Raw genomic sequence first — 17337 nt, 5'->3', positions numbered from 1 at the left:
TGATGTTTTCTCTATTGTGCAGGACACCAGAGTGTACAGAGGATTTAAAATTGAATTTCAAATTCAATTTCAAATTTAGTCTTGAGCAGGATGAAAATGAATTTTGTATTAAAAAGAATAACATGTAAGAAAGTTTTAAAGTGAATAAAAGTTGAGCAGCTCTCAGATGTGAACTGTAGACTAAAATACACAAAGATTATTGAAGGAAAAATGAAAGAGTTTGAGAACAGCAACCAAACCTTGGAGATACAGTGGCTAACCCTGAAGAAAACTCTGATTGATTCAGCCAGAGAGGCATGTGGTGAGGTTGTTTGCAAGGATAGAAAAATCAGAACTCCATGGTGGACACAGGAAGTTAAAGAGGCAGTGAAGGAAAAGAAGAAAGCATATCAAACGTTCCTGGCAAATAAGTCAGCTTGTGCTCTTAGAGAATACAGAGACAAATGTAAGAAATCTAAACACTGTGTAAAACTAGCTAAACAAAAATCATGGGAGAACTTTGGCAAGAACATAGAAAATAAATATCAAGAAGGTGGTAAGATATTCTGGAGGTTGTTAAAGAAGCTCAGAAATGGAGGAAAGAGTGCTGTAAAAGGAATTAGAGATGATAAAGGTGGCATGAAAACAGAAGAAAAAGATATCCTTGAAGTATGAAGTAATTACTTCAAAACATTGCTAAATGAAACAAGCAGTGATAGCAACATGGTAAAAAACACTCAACAGGCATACAGTCAGTAATACATATCCATACTTGAAGTAGATAAAGCCATCCAAGACTTGAAATGTGGAAAGGCAGTAGGAGTAGATGATATTCAACCATAAATGCTGAAGTATGGTGGTATAAAAGTCTAACAGTGGCTGCACTGCATAGTTCAGAAAGCCTGGACAGAGGGACAAATTTCCAATGATTGGAGTAGATCTCTCATAGTACCCATATATAAAAAGGGAAATAAAACAGAATGTGAAAATTACAGAGGTATTTCCCTACTGAGTGTTCCTGGCAAGATTTATGCAAGTATACTTAAGAAACGGTTGAGAAGAATTGTGGAAGAAAAGCTTGGTGAAGAACAAGCTGGATTCAGGCCAAATAGAGGCTGTCATGATCAGAATCTTCACTTTACGACAAATAGTTGAGAAAGAATGGAAATATAACAATGATCTATATTTAAGTTTTGTTGATCTGGAAAAGGCATATGACAAGGTACCAAGAGAGAAGCATATTTAATATGCTACAGTTATATGGTGTCAATGGGAAATTATATCAAGCAATACTTAGTCTTTATTTGAGTTGTAAGTCAGCAGTTAGAATTGAAGGAAGTACAGGAAGATGGTTTAATGTTAAATCTGGTGTGAGACAAGGATGTACATTATTCCCTCTGTTATTCATTATCTATATGGATCACATTATGAAGGAGTGGTATTAAACATGATATCAGAATTGGAGATGTTAATGTGAGCTCTTTGCTTTATGCAGATGACGTTATGCTTCTAAATAAATCTGCTACAAGTCTGCAAGATTCCCTGACTAAATTGAATAACTGTTGTAATAGATACTGTATGAAGGTCAGCAATAAAAAGACAAAGACAATGAAAATAGGCAGAATTGCTTAAAATGTCAACTGCGTTGTGAACAGAGACCCTTTGGAACAAGTAAAACATTTCAGCTACTTAGGCACAATTTTTAGTGAAGATGGTAAATTAAATATGGAAATAGACAACAGAGTCAACAAAGCTGGTATGGTAGGAAGTCAATTGAATAAATTCATATGGAATAAGAGAGAAATTAGTCGGAACACTAAATTAGCTGTATACAAGACGGTGTTCAAACCGATTTTAACTTATGGATCTGAGAGCTGTGTCAGAAGTAAAACACTTGACCAAAGACTAGAGACTGCAGATATGAGAGTCCTGAGAAAGATTAGAGGCGTGAACAGATGGCATCAATGGCAATATCATATTAAAAACGATGATATTAGGATAGAACTTGGCATCATCAGCATCCAGGAATGCATTAGCAGAGCTAATCTCAGGTGGTCACTTAAATAGAATGGGTGAGGAAACATTTAGCAAAACACATGTTCTCTGCCTGGTTGGCAGGAAAACCACCCAGAGAAAGACCAAGATATAGATGGATTGATACTGTACGAAGTACCTTAGATGATAGAAATATAAGATCTGATAATGTTGGAGTCTTGACAAGTAACAGACTAATTTGGAGGAAAATTGTAGATAGGAAGTCAGTAATGATGTAAATTTTTCATGTAGTACTATCGTATCCTGTACACCCCTTGAGGGTACATGGCAGGAATTTGATGATGATGATGATAGGCTGAATGTTAGATTACACTGAAACAGTTTATACTGCTAAAATATCTCTTTTATGGGATTTAATTAACCAATCTTTGTCTCCATCTGTCTCTGATTGGGTACCAGTGGAGATTGAACTGCCCACTCAGTCTCCAAAAGTTAGATAGGGCTAAATGGCCTCGCCTACTCCCGTATATGGGAATAAAAAGGCGTTAGCTGATTTTTTTTTTTGATCTTTGTTTCAAAATAAACAATGTGTACCACCATTTACAGTCATCTAAACTAGATAAGTTATACTATAGAAGCTTAATTACTGGCCACAGCTGCCATCTTCATCTCCACTGTTCACATGCTGTACTATACTGCTGTGTATAGTATAGTATACAGAGCAGTATAGTACAGCATGTGAACAATATACTATACTATACTATACTATACTGCTGTGTTTGATTCCTTCTGTCAAATAATAACAAAAATCATTTATATCACAAAATGCTAATTATATAGTGTCCTGTCTTTGAACTCTTCTACTACAAAATTTCCTTGCAACATCCAGTTGCATTTATTTGCTCCCTTAATAGGTCTGAAATATTGATAATCACCACTGACCTCTGATTATTAACTTCGCAACAAGAAAACTTTTGTTTTCTTCTGCCCATTCTCCTCACCTCTAAACTTGCTTATTTTGGTCTTACTTAATTTTACTTTTGTACTTCTCTAGCTCCACTGATCACACTGGAAGTGTGACAATGGTGACATATTTGCTATTGATAATGATTGAATGTTAGTACATCCACTCATTCATCCATGCCAAGATCATGCTTCTCAATCTCCTGTTCACATTTTCCTTATACAGCTTTCATGGATGGCCTCTAGTTCTACCTTTGCCTCCCTCTATGCTATGAAATATCTTCTCCACCTTAATCTAGTAACAACTGCTCACCAACTTATATGTTTCAGTCATATCTCCTCTTCTATCCACAAAGCTCTGTAAGTTGCATTCCCCTCAATCTCTCCTCATATCTGACATTCCACAGACCTGATACTGACTTAATGAACTTCTCCAATACATCCTCATCCCCCCCCCTAAAAACCAGACAATCAAAATCTGTGCACAGAAGTTCATATGTGACTGGTATACAGGGGGCTTTATACAGGTTTCCCCTGTATAAAACCTTATACAGGAGAACCATAAATGCTTTGCTTTCCTTTTCATGTCAATGTCTTCCTGATTAATGTCATAATCCATTAGGATGTTCTTACAATTTTAGTAATGTGACCCCTAAACTTCAAGTCTCTGTCCACCATCACTCCCAGATTTCTCATCTCCTCCACTTCCTTCAAAATTTCTCCATTAACTGTATACTCTGCATCCCAACCTTGTCTACCAAATTTCAAGACCTTGCACTTTGCAACGTTAAACTGACAGCCCCAATCATTTGCCTACTCACGTAGTCTACACCCTCTGTCCAAAAAGAAACCAAACTTTTTGAAAATAGAAGAAACTAGTGGCACCACCTATTGTATCTTTTTGTTTTCAAAAGCAGCAATCTTCATTAGTGTTATGTCAACTGTTTATGACATTTGTTTCATTAGAAGCCGAGTTATAGTGCCAAGAGTGATAGTGTAGTGTGTTTTGACGAATGGTCGGAAAATGAGTTTCAAACAGAGAGCTGCGATTGACTTTTGTGTTAAACTTGGTAAATGTTTTGACGAAATGCATCAAAAAGCATATGGGGATGAATGCTTATCCTGTATTCAAGTTTACGAGTGGTTTAAACTATTTCAAAGTGATTGTGAGACGCTCGAGAATGACGAAAAGCCAGGCTGTCCAAAAACTGGACTGAGCAAAATTACCATCCAAAAAGTGTGTGATTTCATCAAAGAAAACCTGAAATCGTTCGTGAGATTGATTGAAGATGAAATGGTGATTCCAAAATCAATTGTGCACAACATTTTGACTGAGAGTTTGGGCCTTCATAAATTGAATTCATGATTTGTTCCCCACAAGTTGACCGATGACCAAAAAAAAGTATCGAATCCTGTGCACTGCAAGGACCTCATTGAAACCGCTCGTAAGGACTCAAACTTCCTTGAAACGATCCTTACTGTGACGAAATGTGGTGTTTTGAGTATGAGCCCGAAACAAAGCATCAGAGTGCTGAGTGGAGACCATCAGAAGAGGGGCATCCGAAAAAAAAGTTGCTTGGAGAAGTCAAAATTAAGACAATGCTGATTTGTTTCTACGATTCCAAGGGCAATATCCACAAAGAATTCATTCCTCCTGCCAAACATTCAATGGTGAATTTTATCTCGAAGTTTTGAAGCGATTGGTAGCGAGAATTCGTCGCTTATGGCATGAATATCGTGATGCAGGCAGCTGGTCACTTTTGCACAATAATGCACCATCTCATAGTTTGAACATTGTGAGACAGTTTTTGAGCAAAAACCAAGATTGTTTGTTGGATCACTCACCATATTCACCTGATTTAGCACCCTGTGATTTCTTTCTCTTCCCCCTGACTTCATTTGCCGATGAAAGGAAAGTGATACAGCACCATTGAAAACGTTCAAGCTGCAGTAATCACGACCCTCAACAGTATCCCAAAAACTGATATAAAAAACTCATTTGATGAATTAATTGATCATGCCAAGCTCTGTATCGATGCTGAGGGAGAGCATATTGATTGAAATAAATGATTTGAATAATTATAATTGGCTTGTTTTATTTTCTATCAAAAGTTTGGTTTCTTTTTGGACAGAGGGTCTACTTCAATCCTCCCTCAAAGGCCACAATGTCTGCTCTTCTTTTCATAGCTTTTGTCAACTTTGCATCATTAGCAAACAATTGCACATCTCCAGTTAAGCTGGTCCCATTTTCATTAACATACAATTTAACAACAATAATGGTACCAAAACAGATCCCTGTAGCACTTCACTAGTGAGCTCCCTCTTTTTTGGGAAACCACCCTTCCATATGCAACTTGCTGATGCCTGTTCAACAGCTAATCAGTTATCCAGCTTACTAGTCTGTTATCTAACCCCATCTGTTTCAGTTTAGTTACTAGCTTGTCATGTAGCAGTCTATTAAAGGCCTTTGAAAAATCCAAGAACACCATTATGCATCTCTTTTATTGAGTGAGTTTGTTACCTTATTGTAACATGCAAGCAGATTGCTAAAACCTGACACAGTCCTCACCAACTTATCTAATACTTAACAACAATCCAGACACACAGATTTGCCTATAGTTTGCAGCCTTAGTCTTATTTCCCTCCCCTTTTGTGAAGTGGAATAATTTTTCCCACCTTTCACTAACTCAGGACTTGTCCTGTTGCAAGACTTATATACTTCTCCTAATTATATAAGAGTCTTAAAATATAGGACTCATAATTCCTCATATACTTCCTGCTCATCCACCATCAGTCCTTCCTCTGCCATACATTCTACACTCCAGTTTCACTGGATGTTGCCTTCACGAGGATGAAATATGCTGATAAACTGATCATTGAATAATTCAACTATATCCTCTTTACTGGTTATTATAGTCCGACCACATAAATGAGAGCTGTCATTGGCAGACTGCCAAGAAGAGTCGATTCATGTTGAAGGGGGGGAGAAAGAAATAAGGCAATGTGCGAATTGGTCGCCAACAGTAAAAACTGCAATGATCATAAAAGATAAGTTAATTTTCCGACGTGTAATAATAAACACTCATCCCGCAATACGATATCCCACAATATGATTACCCTATTATCGGAATGGATTCTCCTTCTTTTGACATGATCAGAAGTGTCGAAGGGTCTCGTATCTGTGGGCATACTATACCAATCTGCCAGGGTCGTTAACTAGCATCATCCTCACATAGTAATTTTTCCTTCTTCTTGTGACATATCAAAAGAACTCGCTAGAATTTTTCTTAGCTTGATTGTTTAATTTCTTCTCATACTTCTCATAATTTCTTCTCTTTTGCTGCCTTTATCAACCTGAGCAAGTATATTCTTCCCACTCCACTCCTCTTTCCAAGCTACAGCTCCCGGTTGTTTCCTAAGCTTTACATAATCAGCAGCCTTGTAGTTCCACATATATCCCTTGTTTGTAGAAGTTCTCATAATACTGGCTGCAACCCATGTGATCATTTCATGGTCACTGCATTTTGTTTCCAGAATTTGTATACATAACTGACCAATTTGATTCCTTTGGTAATCGTGTGATTGGAGCGAGTAACAACAAGGCATGAGGGATAAAGTGAATTTAGACATCTGAAAAGGAAATCCAGAAATGAAATGAAAGAACTCTTGAAGTAAACCTTCTTTAAGTATTTACCTGTGCAGCATTCACCAGAAACAACAAAATCTTTTCTTTTTGATATATCCTAAATGGTTGGTAGGCAAGTAAGCTATAATGAATTTTGTTGGCATTCATTCTTGATGATGTTAGTTACAGAAGTTATTATTTACAAAGTATGCAATGAAATCTGTAATGCTGTCTAATTTCTAGTGAAGAAACTATAACAAATATACAAAGGAACTATTTTGTTTGTCTTATTTTGAATATATAACCTAAATGATATTGCTATATTCTGATTTTACTGTGAAGAAGAAAGAAGTATTTCTTTCTTCTTCACAGAACATCATTTTGCATTCATATAGACAATAATAATAGACGATATAGACAGAATTGCTCTGGATCTTTTTCCTGCCACCCTGACAAAGAACACTTGATTTGCTAACCTTTCCTCATCCATTCTGTTTAAGTGGCCATACCACCTGAGATTAGCTCTGCTAACAATGTCATATGTTATTTCCTAATATTATCATTTTTAATATGATAATGCCATTGAACCATCTGTTCAGTCCCCTAATCTTTCTCAGAACTCTCATATCTGTAGTCTCCAGTCTCTGATCAAGTGTTTTATTTCTAATACACTTCTCAGATCAATAAGTTAAAAATGGTTTCAACATAGTCTTGAATATAGTTAGTTTAGCGTTTTGACTAATTTCTTTCTTATTCCATATAAATATATTCAGTTGTCTTCGTACCATATCAGCTTTGCTAATTCTGTTTATTGCCATATTTAATTTGCCATCTTCACTAAAAGTTGTATCTAAACAGTTGAAATGTTTTACATGTTTTATAGGTTTTCTATTTAGGATAGAGTTGATGTTTTCAATGTTTCTGCCATTTTCATTATCTTTTTATTGTTGATTTTCATACCAAATTTGTTATAGCAGTTATTGAATTTATAGAAGTTATAAATCCAGTACAATTCTGTAAGAATTGTACTGGATTATAATGGAACTGGAGTATAATATAACGCTCAGAATATAGTAATAGTATAATAAAGTAAATCTCCAATTTTGATATCAGATTTAATGACACTTTTCTTCATTATGTGGTGATATGTGCCCTTGTCTCAAACCTGATTTAACATCAAGCATCTCTTCCTGCATAGCCTTCATTCCTAACTGTTGACTTACAACTCAAACAGAGACTATGTGTTGCTTGATATAATGTTCAATTTACACCATATAATTGTATTGTTTTGAAGAGCTTTACTTTCAATACCTTATCATATGCTTTTCCAGATTAGCAAAACTTAAATACAGATCATTCTTGTTATTATATTACCGTGATATCTGACTATCTGTCTTAAAGTGAAAATATGATCCAGACAGCATCTGTTTGGCCTGAACTCAGCTTGTTCTTTCCAAGTTTCTTTTCTACAGTTTTTCTCAGCTTCTTTTCAAGTATATTTGGATAAATTTTCACACTTAGTACAGAAATTCCTCTGTAATTCTCACATTCAGCTTTATTCCCTTTTTTATAGATAGGAACTATGCAATATAGCCACAACAAAGTTTGATGGCTTTTTCTACTTCCAGTGTTTACATATACTCCTGTTTGTTCCTGTAATTACTCCAGACATCTGGGATATCCTTATCCTAAATGTCTGGAGTTATCCGTAATTCAGAAGATATCCTTATCCTCTGAATTTTGCAGTGTAGCCACAACACAATTTTGATACTTCCCTATCTGGTCAAATAACATCTACTTCAGTTGTCTTACCAAATTTCAAGTTTTTGCTGACTTTTCTACCTCAAGTATTGATATGCACTCCTGTTTTCATTGCCCCTGATTTCTACTACTGTCTCGTCACTGTTTGTTTTGTTTAACAATCTTTGAAAGTAATTACAGGTAACCCTCGTATAACGTTGTACTTATACAACGCAGTTTCGATATGACGCGACCTACAAATTGTAGTAACCGTTGTTCAATGCAGTTTCGATATAACACAGTCTACAAATTGTAGCAACCCTTTATCTTTTCGTATATTTTTTCGCCACTCGACTTAAAAATCAAAATTTATCTTTGTTAAATTTGTGTCTGCCTGCATCGCACATGTAGTTACAGCGACTTCATATTTGGGGAAATGCCCTTTAGCACGCATGTATGTAACAATTGTGTTACCGTATAAAGTGTGTTTATTGTTGACCATTATCTTCTTTTTCTGCCAGGATGGCACATTAAAAATCATTAGTGTGTTAATCTCAAGCTGAACACTTTATTTTCTGGTGAGTTATATACATAATTAATATGTAATGCATTTTTTATGTAGAAAATTTATTTTTATAGTAATAGCCACTTAGAGGGATTTTGCGATATGGTTGAAAATGAAATTAATAAATTAATTGATGGGGAAATAGGTTTAAATGAGGAGGAACTGGTACAGTTAATAGATGACGTAGAGCCAAATGGCACGGAAAGTTCTGCCAAAGATTCTGATCATGATGAATCCGTTAAAAAATTCAGTTTAAAGAAATTAGCAGAAGGATTGGACTTGGCAAGAAAGTTAGGAAGTTATTTTATGGATAATAATCCCTCCGGAAAATTCACAAGACAATTGGATATTTATTTAGCTCCATATTATGAACTTGATAAAAAAAATTGCATCATAATGGTAAGCAAGGCCTTATTACTGACTTCTTAATAACTAAACCAGCTGAAGTATGCAATGAGAATTATAGAAATGTCCAAGAGATTTCAAGTGATGACGAGGTCCGGCCATTCGTAAATAAAGAACATCTACGAAATGTTATTTTTGAAGACAGAGATGACGATTAAAATATGCACTTTATTTTATTTTGCCTAATATTTATGCATTATGTGCAATGAAGTTTACTAACAATTTATACTATGTATTTGTTTCATTGTTTATGTATAAACATAGTATATATGTTTTCTTAAATTACACGAATTACCTGAATTAAATAAAAATATATTTTTTATTTTTATTGAATATGTCGTTTATATAATTAAAAAAAAAAGATTTCTTAACATAACCCTACTTTTTCTTTGGAGCCTAACATCCGTGTTATACGAGGGTTACCTGTGCTTCAGATATCTTGGATATTCTTAGCTTCAGTTTTCACACCACATTTATCATCTTACCTTTCTGTCAGAGTTAGGTGGTGATCAGCATTCATTTTTAAAAAAAATTACATAAACAACTACTAAAAATGAACTTTATCATCTTTGATTCTTTTTATAATATTCTTTCCTCCATTTCTAAGCTTTTTCAATAACTTCCAGAACATTTTGTCACCTTCCTAATATTTATCTTCTCTATTCTTACTGAAGTCTTCCCTGTTTAGCTACTTGTATTCATAGCTTAGTTTTCTTTTAAGTTTCTCTGTATACTTTTTAGGACATATGCTGACTTATTTGCTAGGAACTTTCAGTATATGACAGCCTTGTTGGCTGAGTGGTTAGTGTAACCTCTCTTCAGCCAAAAGGGCTGCAGGTTCGAATCCCACTGTGGGCATGGATGTTTGTGAATGTCTGTGGAAATACTAGTGGTGGTGGTGGTGGTGGGCAGTAGATGGTGTTGGTGTAGTTACAGTTAGAATGAGCTGTAGAGTAGGTGCCCTGCCTCGATGAGTCTTTGGACTCACTGGAGGTGTCATATAATAATAATATTTTCTTCTTTTTCAGGACTGCTTCTTTAACATCTTGTTCCCCCCATGTGTTCTTATTTTTCTATTCTTACAACTTCACCACACCTCTCTAGCTGAATCGGTCAATGTTTTCTTTGGGGCTTGCCACTTAATCTTCAAGGCTTGAAGATTTTAAAAAATTGAATTATTAAAAACGTTAACATTTTTTCTTGAATAATATTTGTGTATTTAAATCTACAGTTCACCTCTGAAAGCTGCTCAACTTTGATGTTTTAAAACTTTCTTACACACTTGTCTTTTCAATATGATATTCAATTTTATCCTGCACAAAACAAAATGGTGATCACTTCTGATTTCTTATTCTCTGTATACCCTTGTGTCTTGAACCAGCGTGAAGGTATTGCTGTTTACAATGACAGCCAGTCAGACTTATTTCATGTATCCTCTCTCCACATTAATTTGTGCACATCTTTATGTTGGAACAGGGTGTTACTAACATGTAGTGCTTTTTTTTGGGGCGGGGGGACAATGTTATGCATTGTTGGGTATGGAGTACCTACACCTTTATTTATTAAAAGTGAAATATGATATATGAAGGCATTATCTTTAGAAATTTGCAATATTCCCACATAATTTTTTAATATGCACCTAGTTTTCAAATATGATAAGGTATTTAATGAAAAGTTTACAACTATTTTTAGAATTTTAAATTACTGTTGTCTTTATATACTATACATTCACACTGGCTGTGTCTTGTATAAGTTGTGCATTAGGTGGGAACTTGCTTAACTGTATGTTGCATCCCTTCTGCATTGGACAGACACAATTTTTATAAATTGATAAACATATATAGCATGCCAGTTTCAATTTTTTGATACTTTTATTTCTAAAATTGGTATTTTTGAAAAGTCTTAAATGTTATATTAAATATCAGTATAATGTTATATTAAGTAATAAAAAAACTATTTGCTTTTCAAAATTTGCATTATAAAAACCAATTGGTCTCAACTCCTGGTGAAGTACATATGAATGAATAAATTTCCCTTACATATTTTAAAGTAAGTTATTAGGACATTCTACTGTATCCAGTGGTACAATAAAACTTTTACTTTGGCTTGCAGTTATACAATATGGTATTTGTGATGGATGGTTTTCTAACCAGGTGATGGTTAGAAAATTATCAATAACGTTTGATTTAAATGAAATAGATACAATTTATGAATTTTGGAAATACATAATTTGGATATTCAAAATGATTATGTATGTAGTGAAGGGATGGAAAAATATGCTTTGGGTTCGGACCTTTTAAGTATGTCTACGGAGGGAAAAGAAAAAGTTCTATAAGAAGGCCAAATAGATTGCATATTTAATTATAAGAATAGGCTAGGTGGTAATTTATTATATCTATACACAAATGCCAGGAGCATCAGAAACAAAGGGGTTGAGTTCGTTGCTTTATTGAATATGATGTGGCCTAAATCTGTAGATATTAGCGAAACCTGGCTATCAGAATCAGATATGGTAACTGGGATTGAGTATAATGGATATACTATTTTTAGAAATGACAGAAGAGATAGGAGAGGAGGAATACTACTAATTACGAGGGTGGTCTGAAAAATTCTCGGCCTAACAATGAAAAAACGAATTTATAATTTCAAAATTATTTTTATTTTTCAACATAATCTTCCTTATATTTATTCCTAGGATGCTCCAGTGACATTATCCTGTCCCTGTAGAGGTTCTCAGTAAGATCTACAAAATACCCCTCTACAGCTGCAATCACCTCTTGATTCGAAGAAAAGTGCTGACCAGCGAGGAGAGATTTATTTTGTTTTATTTTATTTTGGGAAGAGACAGCAGTCAGAGGGTGCCAAATCTGGGGAATAGGGTGGCTGTTCCAACAATTCATAGTTCAGATCCCTTAATTTTCCCATTGCCAAAACACCTTTTGTGGGCAGGTGCATTGTCCTGATGAAAAATGATTTTTTTCTTCTGCAAACTGAGTCTTTTCTCACCAATTATTTTGTTTAGTCTGGTTAAAAGATCGGAATAATATTCCCTCGTTATTGTTTTACCCTTTTCAAGATAATTAATAAATAAAATGCCTTTAGCATCCCAAAACACGATGCCATGACATTTCCTGCTTATGGAACCGGCTTCTGCCACTGTTTTGACTGCTGTTTGGATTCTGGTGTGTAATGGTGAAGCCAAGTCTCATCTATAGTAATAAATCGACACACAAAATCAGTTTTATTCTTGTTAAAATACGCCAAACACTGTTCAGAGATTTTCATGTGAGTGCATTTTTGATCTGCTATGAGCAAGCATGGAAGAATTGCAAAGCTTTTTCATTTGCAATTCTTCCTGCAAAATATATTCTGCACATTCTTTTGAAATGCCTATAGGCTCAGCAATTTCACTCACTTTGACTCACCGGTGATCCAATACCAAATCGTGCATTTGATCACTGATTTCTGGTGTCGTTACACTTTTTGGATGTCCTTCATGTGGATCATCTTCAAAGATGGTATGACCATCAGTTGGTGACAGTGATCTTGCTGTACTTTCTTGGGAAACATGTAATTGTATTGATGCTCCAATTAAAACAGGTTACATGTTGAACTACAAAGTTGGAAATTATGATCATCTTAAGGAGAGTACTATATTTGTTCCCATGTTATCAGTTACTGAATAGTCTGGTTAGCCGAGTGGTTATGTGCTTCACAACCATATGTCTAGGGAAGGAGTGTCCTGGGTTCGATTCTCGTCGTCGATGTGAGTAGCTTAAGAATCTTTCTGAGACATAGCCAAGTTAGCCGGTCTTGGGCGTGGAATGCAGGGTTTTTCTCCCCAGTTTATCTGAGGATTTTCCTCCCGCAAACGGGCAAACCAACTCCATGAACACACACAGATTACAGTCAGGAATACTTGACTCCCAGCCATAGGCCTATTCGTCAGTTATGCCGGTCTCAAGCCCGAATAAAATTTGGGAGGAATGAGATGGTGCCATACTTCCTCATAAAAGGGGCCGCATGCTGTTTATCATCATACACTATAATAATAAGTTACTGAATGGGAAAAATGTCAGCAATACATGGGAATTTTGAAATTCCCATGTATTGCTGAGGTGGTATATAATGTATTAGCGTTTGAAGAATAAATAGGTTGGGAGTGAAATGGATGTGCAACCTTATTAAACAAGAGATACACAAGAAGAAGATGATGTGGAAAGAATATTGTGAGAATAAGAGTGTGAGGAGTTATGATATATATAAAGAAAAGTATTGTGCAGAATGCTAAATCGGAGTATGAAAAGAAATTAGCTATGCAAGCTAAAGACAATACAAAAGAATTTTATCGTTATGCCACAAGCAAAAGAAAGAATGAATGTCAAGGAATAACTTTATTGAATGCAGTTATGGTATTTATGTATTTATTATTCTACAGTATTTATGGCTGTAGATCCGTGTGTGTTCATGGAGCCGGTTTGCCTGCTTGCAGGATGAAAAACCAGATAAACTGGTGGAAAAAACCCTACTGTCCGCACCCAAGACTGGCTAATTTGATTATGGCTGAGGAAGATCCTCAAATTCCTCACGTCTTCGACGTGTCCCCAGTCATATGGTTGCGAAGTGCACAGACAAAGAAAGAATGAATGTGAAGGAATAACTTTATTGAATGCAGATAATACTCGAGTGCCAGAAGCTAATGAGATTGTTCAATTAATGAGTACTTTGCTAAGATATGTCAACTAGGTGTATGACATGGTACATAGTGCTACTGTTACATTGGATGAAGAGTTACAGCTTCATGAAAATGAGGTCGAAGAACTGTTGCATACCCTTGATAAGAATTCGTCAATAGGGACAGACAGCCCGTTTGCTAAAGGAATACTCAGCTGAATTGGCTAGGCCCTTCATGTGTTTGTGTAACTTGAGTCTCAGCTTAGGAATGATACCACAGCAATGGAAGGATTGTATGATAGTTCCATTGTACAAGGATGGTCCAAAAACTGATGTTTCTAACTACCTACCTACCTACCTACCAGTATCTCTGGTGTCATAGTGAAGATTTTGGAGAAGTTAGTAAGAACTTGCATACAAAAATGGATAGACAAACAAGCTATACTCTGCAAGGAGCAGTGTGAATTTACTAAAGGAAGGTCATGTTTTAGCAATTTGCTCATATTTTATAACAATGTTATGGCCAAGTTGGGTAAAGGGTATGGATACACTATAATGTTGGATTTTTCTAAGGCATTTGATAGGATACTACACGAAAGGCTGTTGCATAAATTGGAGAATATGGGATTGGAATATAAACTCTACTTGGATCAGTGGATAGTTGATAGACAGATATTAAAAAAGTGGTATACAGTAGGTGTGAATCTGCTAGATTTAAGGTGACCAGTTGTGTACATCTTGGTTCAGTCCTTGGGCCATTATTGTTCAATGTATACATTAATGACATTAGGAAGGGTCTAACAAGAGATGTGCAATTGTTTTCCGATGATGCGAAGATAGGCGGGGCAATTGGCGATGCTACTGATAGCCAGTATTAGGTTAAGTTAGGTTAGGCTGGAAATTTCGGCAAATGAAAATGGCTGTCAGTTTAATTTTGGTAAGTGTAAAGTTATGCACTTTTGCATGATAAGATTTCCAGCAGCATATTATATTAGCGGGGTTATGCTACAAGAAACTGAAGGCATGACAGCTGGTTTGGGTGATTTATAGCCTCCCTCGATGAATCCTTGACTCCCTGGAGGTCTCAAATAATAATAACGTTCCCTATCACAAGCATTGATTTTCACATGTTTTATATGCATAGGCCCTCTGATAGGATAGTGTATTTGTACCTGTCAGCAATTATAAAATGTGGTGAATAATATGTGTGACTAATGTAGTTGTTAAATTTCAGATGAAAGATTTCTTATTAATATATAATAAAATGGCAGAGTCATGTTTCCATCACTGCATAAATAACTTAAATCAGAGAGAACTTTCAAATGAAGAGGTAAGCAGATAATGTTTATTAAATGTAGTCTATTAAACTTTTAATTTTTAGAGAAATTAAAGTGTTTCATTTATTTCATGATTTAAATAGAAATGAACTACATGCAAATTAATGATTGATTGCATGCAAATTAATAATTAAAGTACATCAATGCAGTGTCAATCAAAGATAATATAATATTTTTCTACCACTGAAATAACATGGATATGAAGCTTATATTTTTGAGATATTTTATCCATGTGGCTGTTTGGGTGGTTAATCAGTTTCACCACTGATGTAGTGAAATATTACTGAAATTGCAAAGTTAAAACAAAAATGCTTTGATAATGAAACCTCACAGTATGAATAAGTCGAAACCACTGGGAAATGGAACATATACAGGGTGTTCGGGATAAATTTGACATATTTATAATTAATTATATTTTTCCGTAAGTTACATGTATTAACACACACTTCTCTTCATTTAAAAGTTTGGACCCTTCTTCATTCATATACAAGATGTCAGAAAGGATGGATAGCTGGAACCCACCTGAATCATGGAAGAGAATAACTTGTATCATGATGATTCGTGCCCGCCATCAAAATAAGGATATTACGACTGCTGCCCAATGCTCCCTGAATACAGTAAAAACAATCAGGCATGAACTAGAGACTTGCAATGGTGACTACGAGGATGTAGCAAGAAGAAAGATCCCTAGCAGACGATCTGATTGCGTTCGTACAGCAGAATTCCTCGCAAATCTGCAGGAACAGGTGTTGAAGAACCCTGGCATTGGAATTCGGGCTTTGTTCGTGGAGTTGCTAACTGTAGTCAAGCCCTGGATAACAAGGGTAGCCAATGGTAGGCCGTATGTATGGCAGCAGGATTCGGCCCCTTGCCACACCTCTGGGAAAAGTCAAAAATGGTTGTCTGAAAATTTCTACGACTTCACCAGTCCAAATGTTTGGCCTCCAAACTCCCCAGACCTTAACCCCATGGATTATTTTGTATGGGGCGCAGTTGAAAAAGACACCAATCGCACTTCCAGTAATACAAAAGCCCAGTTAATGGATAAAATTAAAACAGTTTTTGCGGCCCTTCCCAGGGAGACTGTAGCATCAGCTTGTTCGAGGTTCCGAAGCAGAATTGAAGCTGTGATCGATGCTAATGGTGGTTATTTTGAGTAAATCTTGCTGATAGTATTGTAATTAACTCTGCCTGTAATGTTTTTTTGTCAATCCATTAAATTTAATAGATACAAAGAAGATTTTCTTTTTCCTTACGAAACTGTCAAATTTATCCTGAACACCCTGTATGTTCTCTGATATCTGAATATCTGAACACCTGCTCATCTCATTTCTCACTCTAATATGGAAGACATTAATATGGAGTTGGTCCACCCTTTGCTGCTATAACAGCCTTCAGTCTTCTGAAAAGGCTTTCTAGATTATGGTATTGCTGCAGTAATTTCCTTCTATTTATCCAGACGAGCATTAGTGAAATCATTCGCTGATGTCAGGCAGTTGGCTTCCAGTCGGTGTTCCAATAAGCAGAGTTCATCCCACAGGTTTTCATTGGGGTTGAGATCAGAGCTCTGTGCAGGCCAGTCAAGTTCAACATCTATCTCATTAAGCCATTCCTGCACAGAACTTGCTTTGTGGATGGGGGCATTGTTGTGTTGATATAAGAAATCTTTGCTGCCATAACCAAGCTGTTGCCTTAAAGATGGATCCTCTGAACTAGGGGATCCAGCCAGAACCATAGAAAACATCCCTAACCTAACCAAACTTCATAGTTTTGCAGAACACATTTAGGCAGATAGTGTTTTCCTTGCATCTGGCTAACCCAGATCTGTCCTTCAGATTGCCAGATGGTGAAGACTGATTCATCACTCCAGAGATCATGTTTCACTGCTCCAGATTACAATAGTAGTGAGCCTCATATCACTCTACCTGATGCTTGTAAATGCCTTTGCTGATATATGTGCAAATACCTCTGCAAGCAATGCCAGCAGAGGTATTTGCACTTTGGAACTCGGTAGTGAGTGTTTCAATCAAGGTCAGGCAATTTTTTCGTACCAC

At 35.8% G+C, this 17337-nt stretch overlaps 1 protein-coding gene across 3 annotated transcripts in view; it reads left to right on the top strand.

Moving 5' to 3' along the window:
* Positions 1 to 17337, top strand: part of Tim9b (Translocase of inner membrane 9b) — a 43881-nt gene that overhangs the window by 15873 nt on the left and 10671 nt on the right. For all 3 annotated transcript variants that reach the window (XM_090396821.1, XM_090396820.1, XM_090396819.1), the window contains exon 3: positions 15181 to 15276. In XM_090396821.1, coding sequence (XP_090252947.1) covers positions 15181 to 15276 — 96 coding nt within the window. The remainder of the gene's footprint in view (positions 1 to 15180; positions 15277 to 17337) is intronic.

This window comes from Typopeltis vanoorti, chromosome 8 (genome assembly GCF_054136105.1).
Source record: "Typopeltis vanoorti isolate ZY-2024b chromosome 8, IOZ_Tvanoo_1.0, whole genome shotgun sequence".
Lineage (NCBI taxonomy): Eukaryota > Metazoa > Arthropoda > Arachnida > Uropygi > Thelyphonidae > Typopeltis > Typopeltis vanoorti.
Note: the sequence above shows the minus strand (reverse complement) of the source record. Positions and strands in the feature narration are given on the sequence as shown.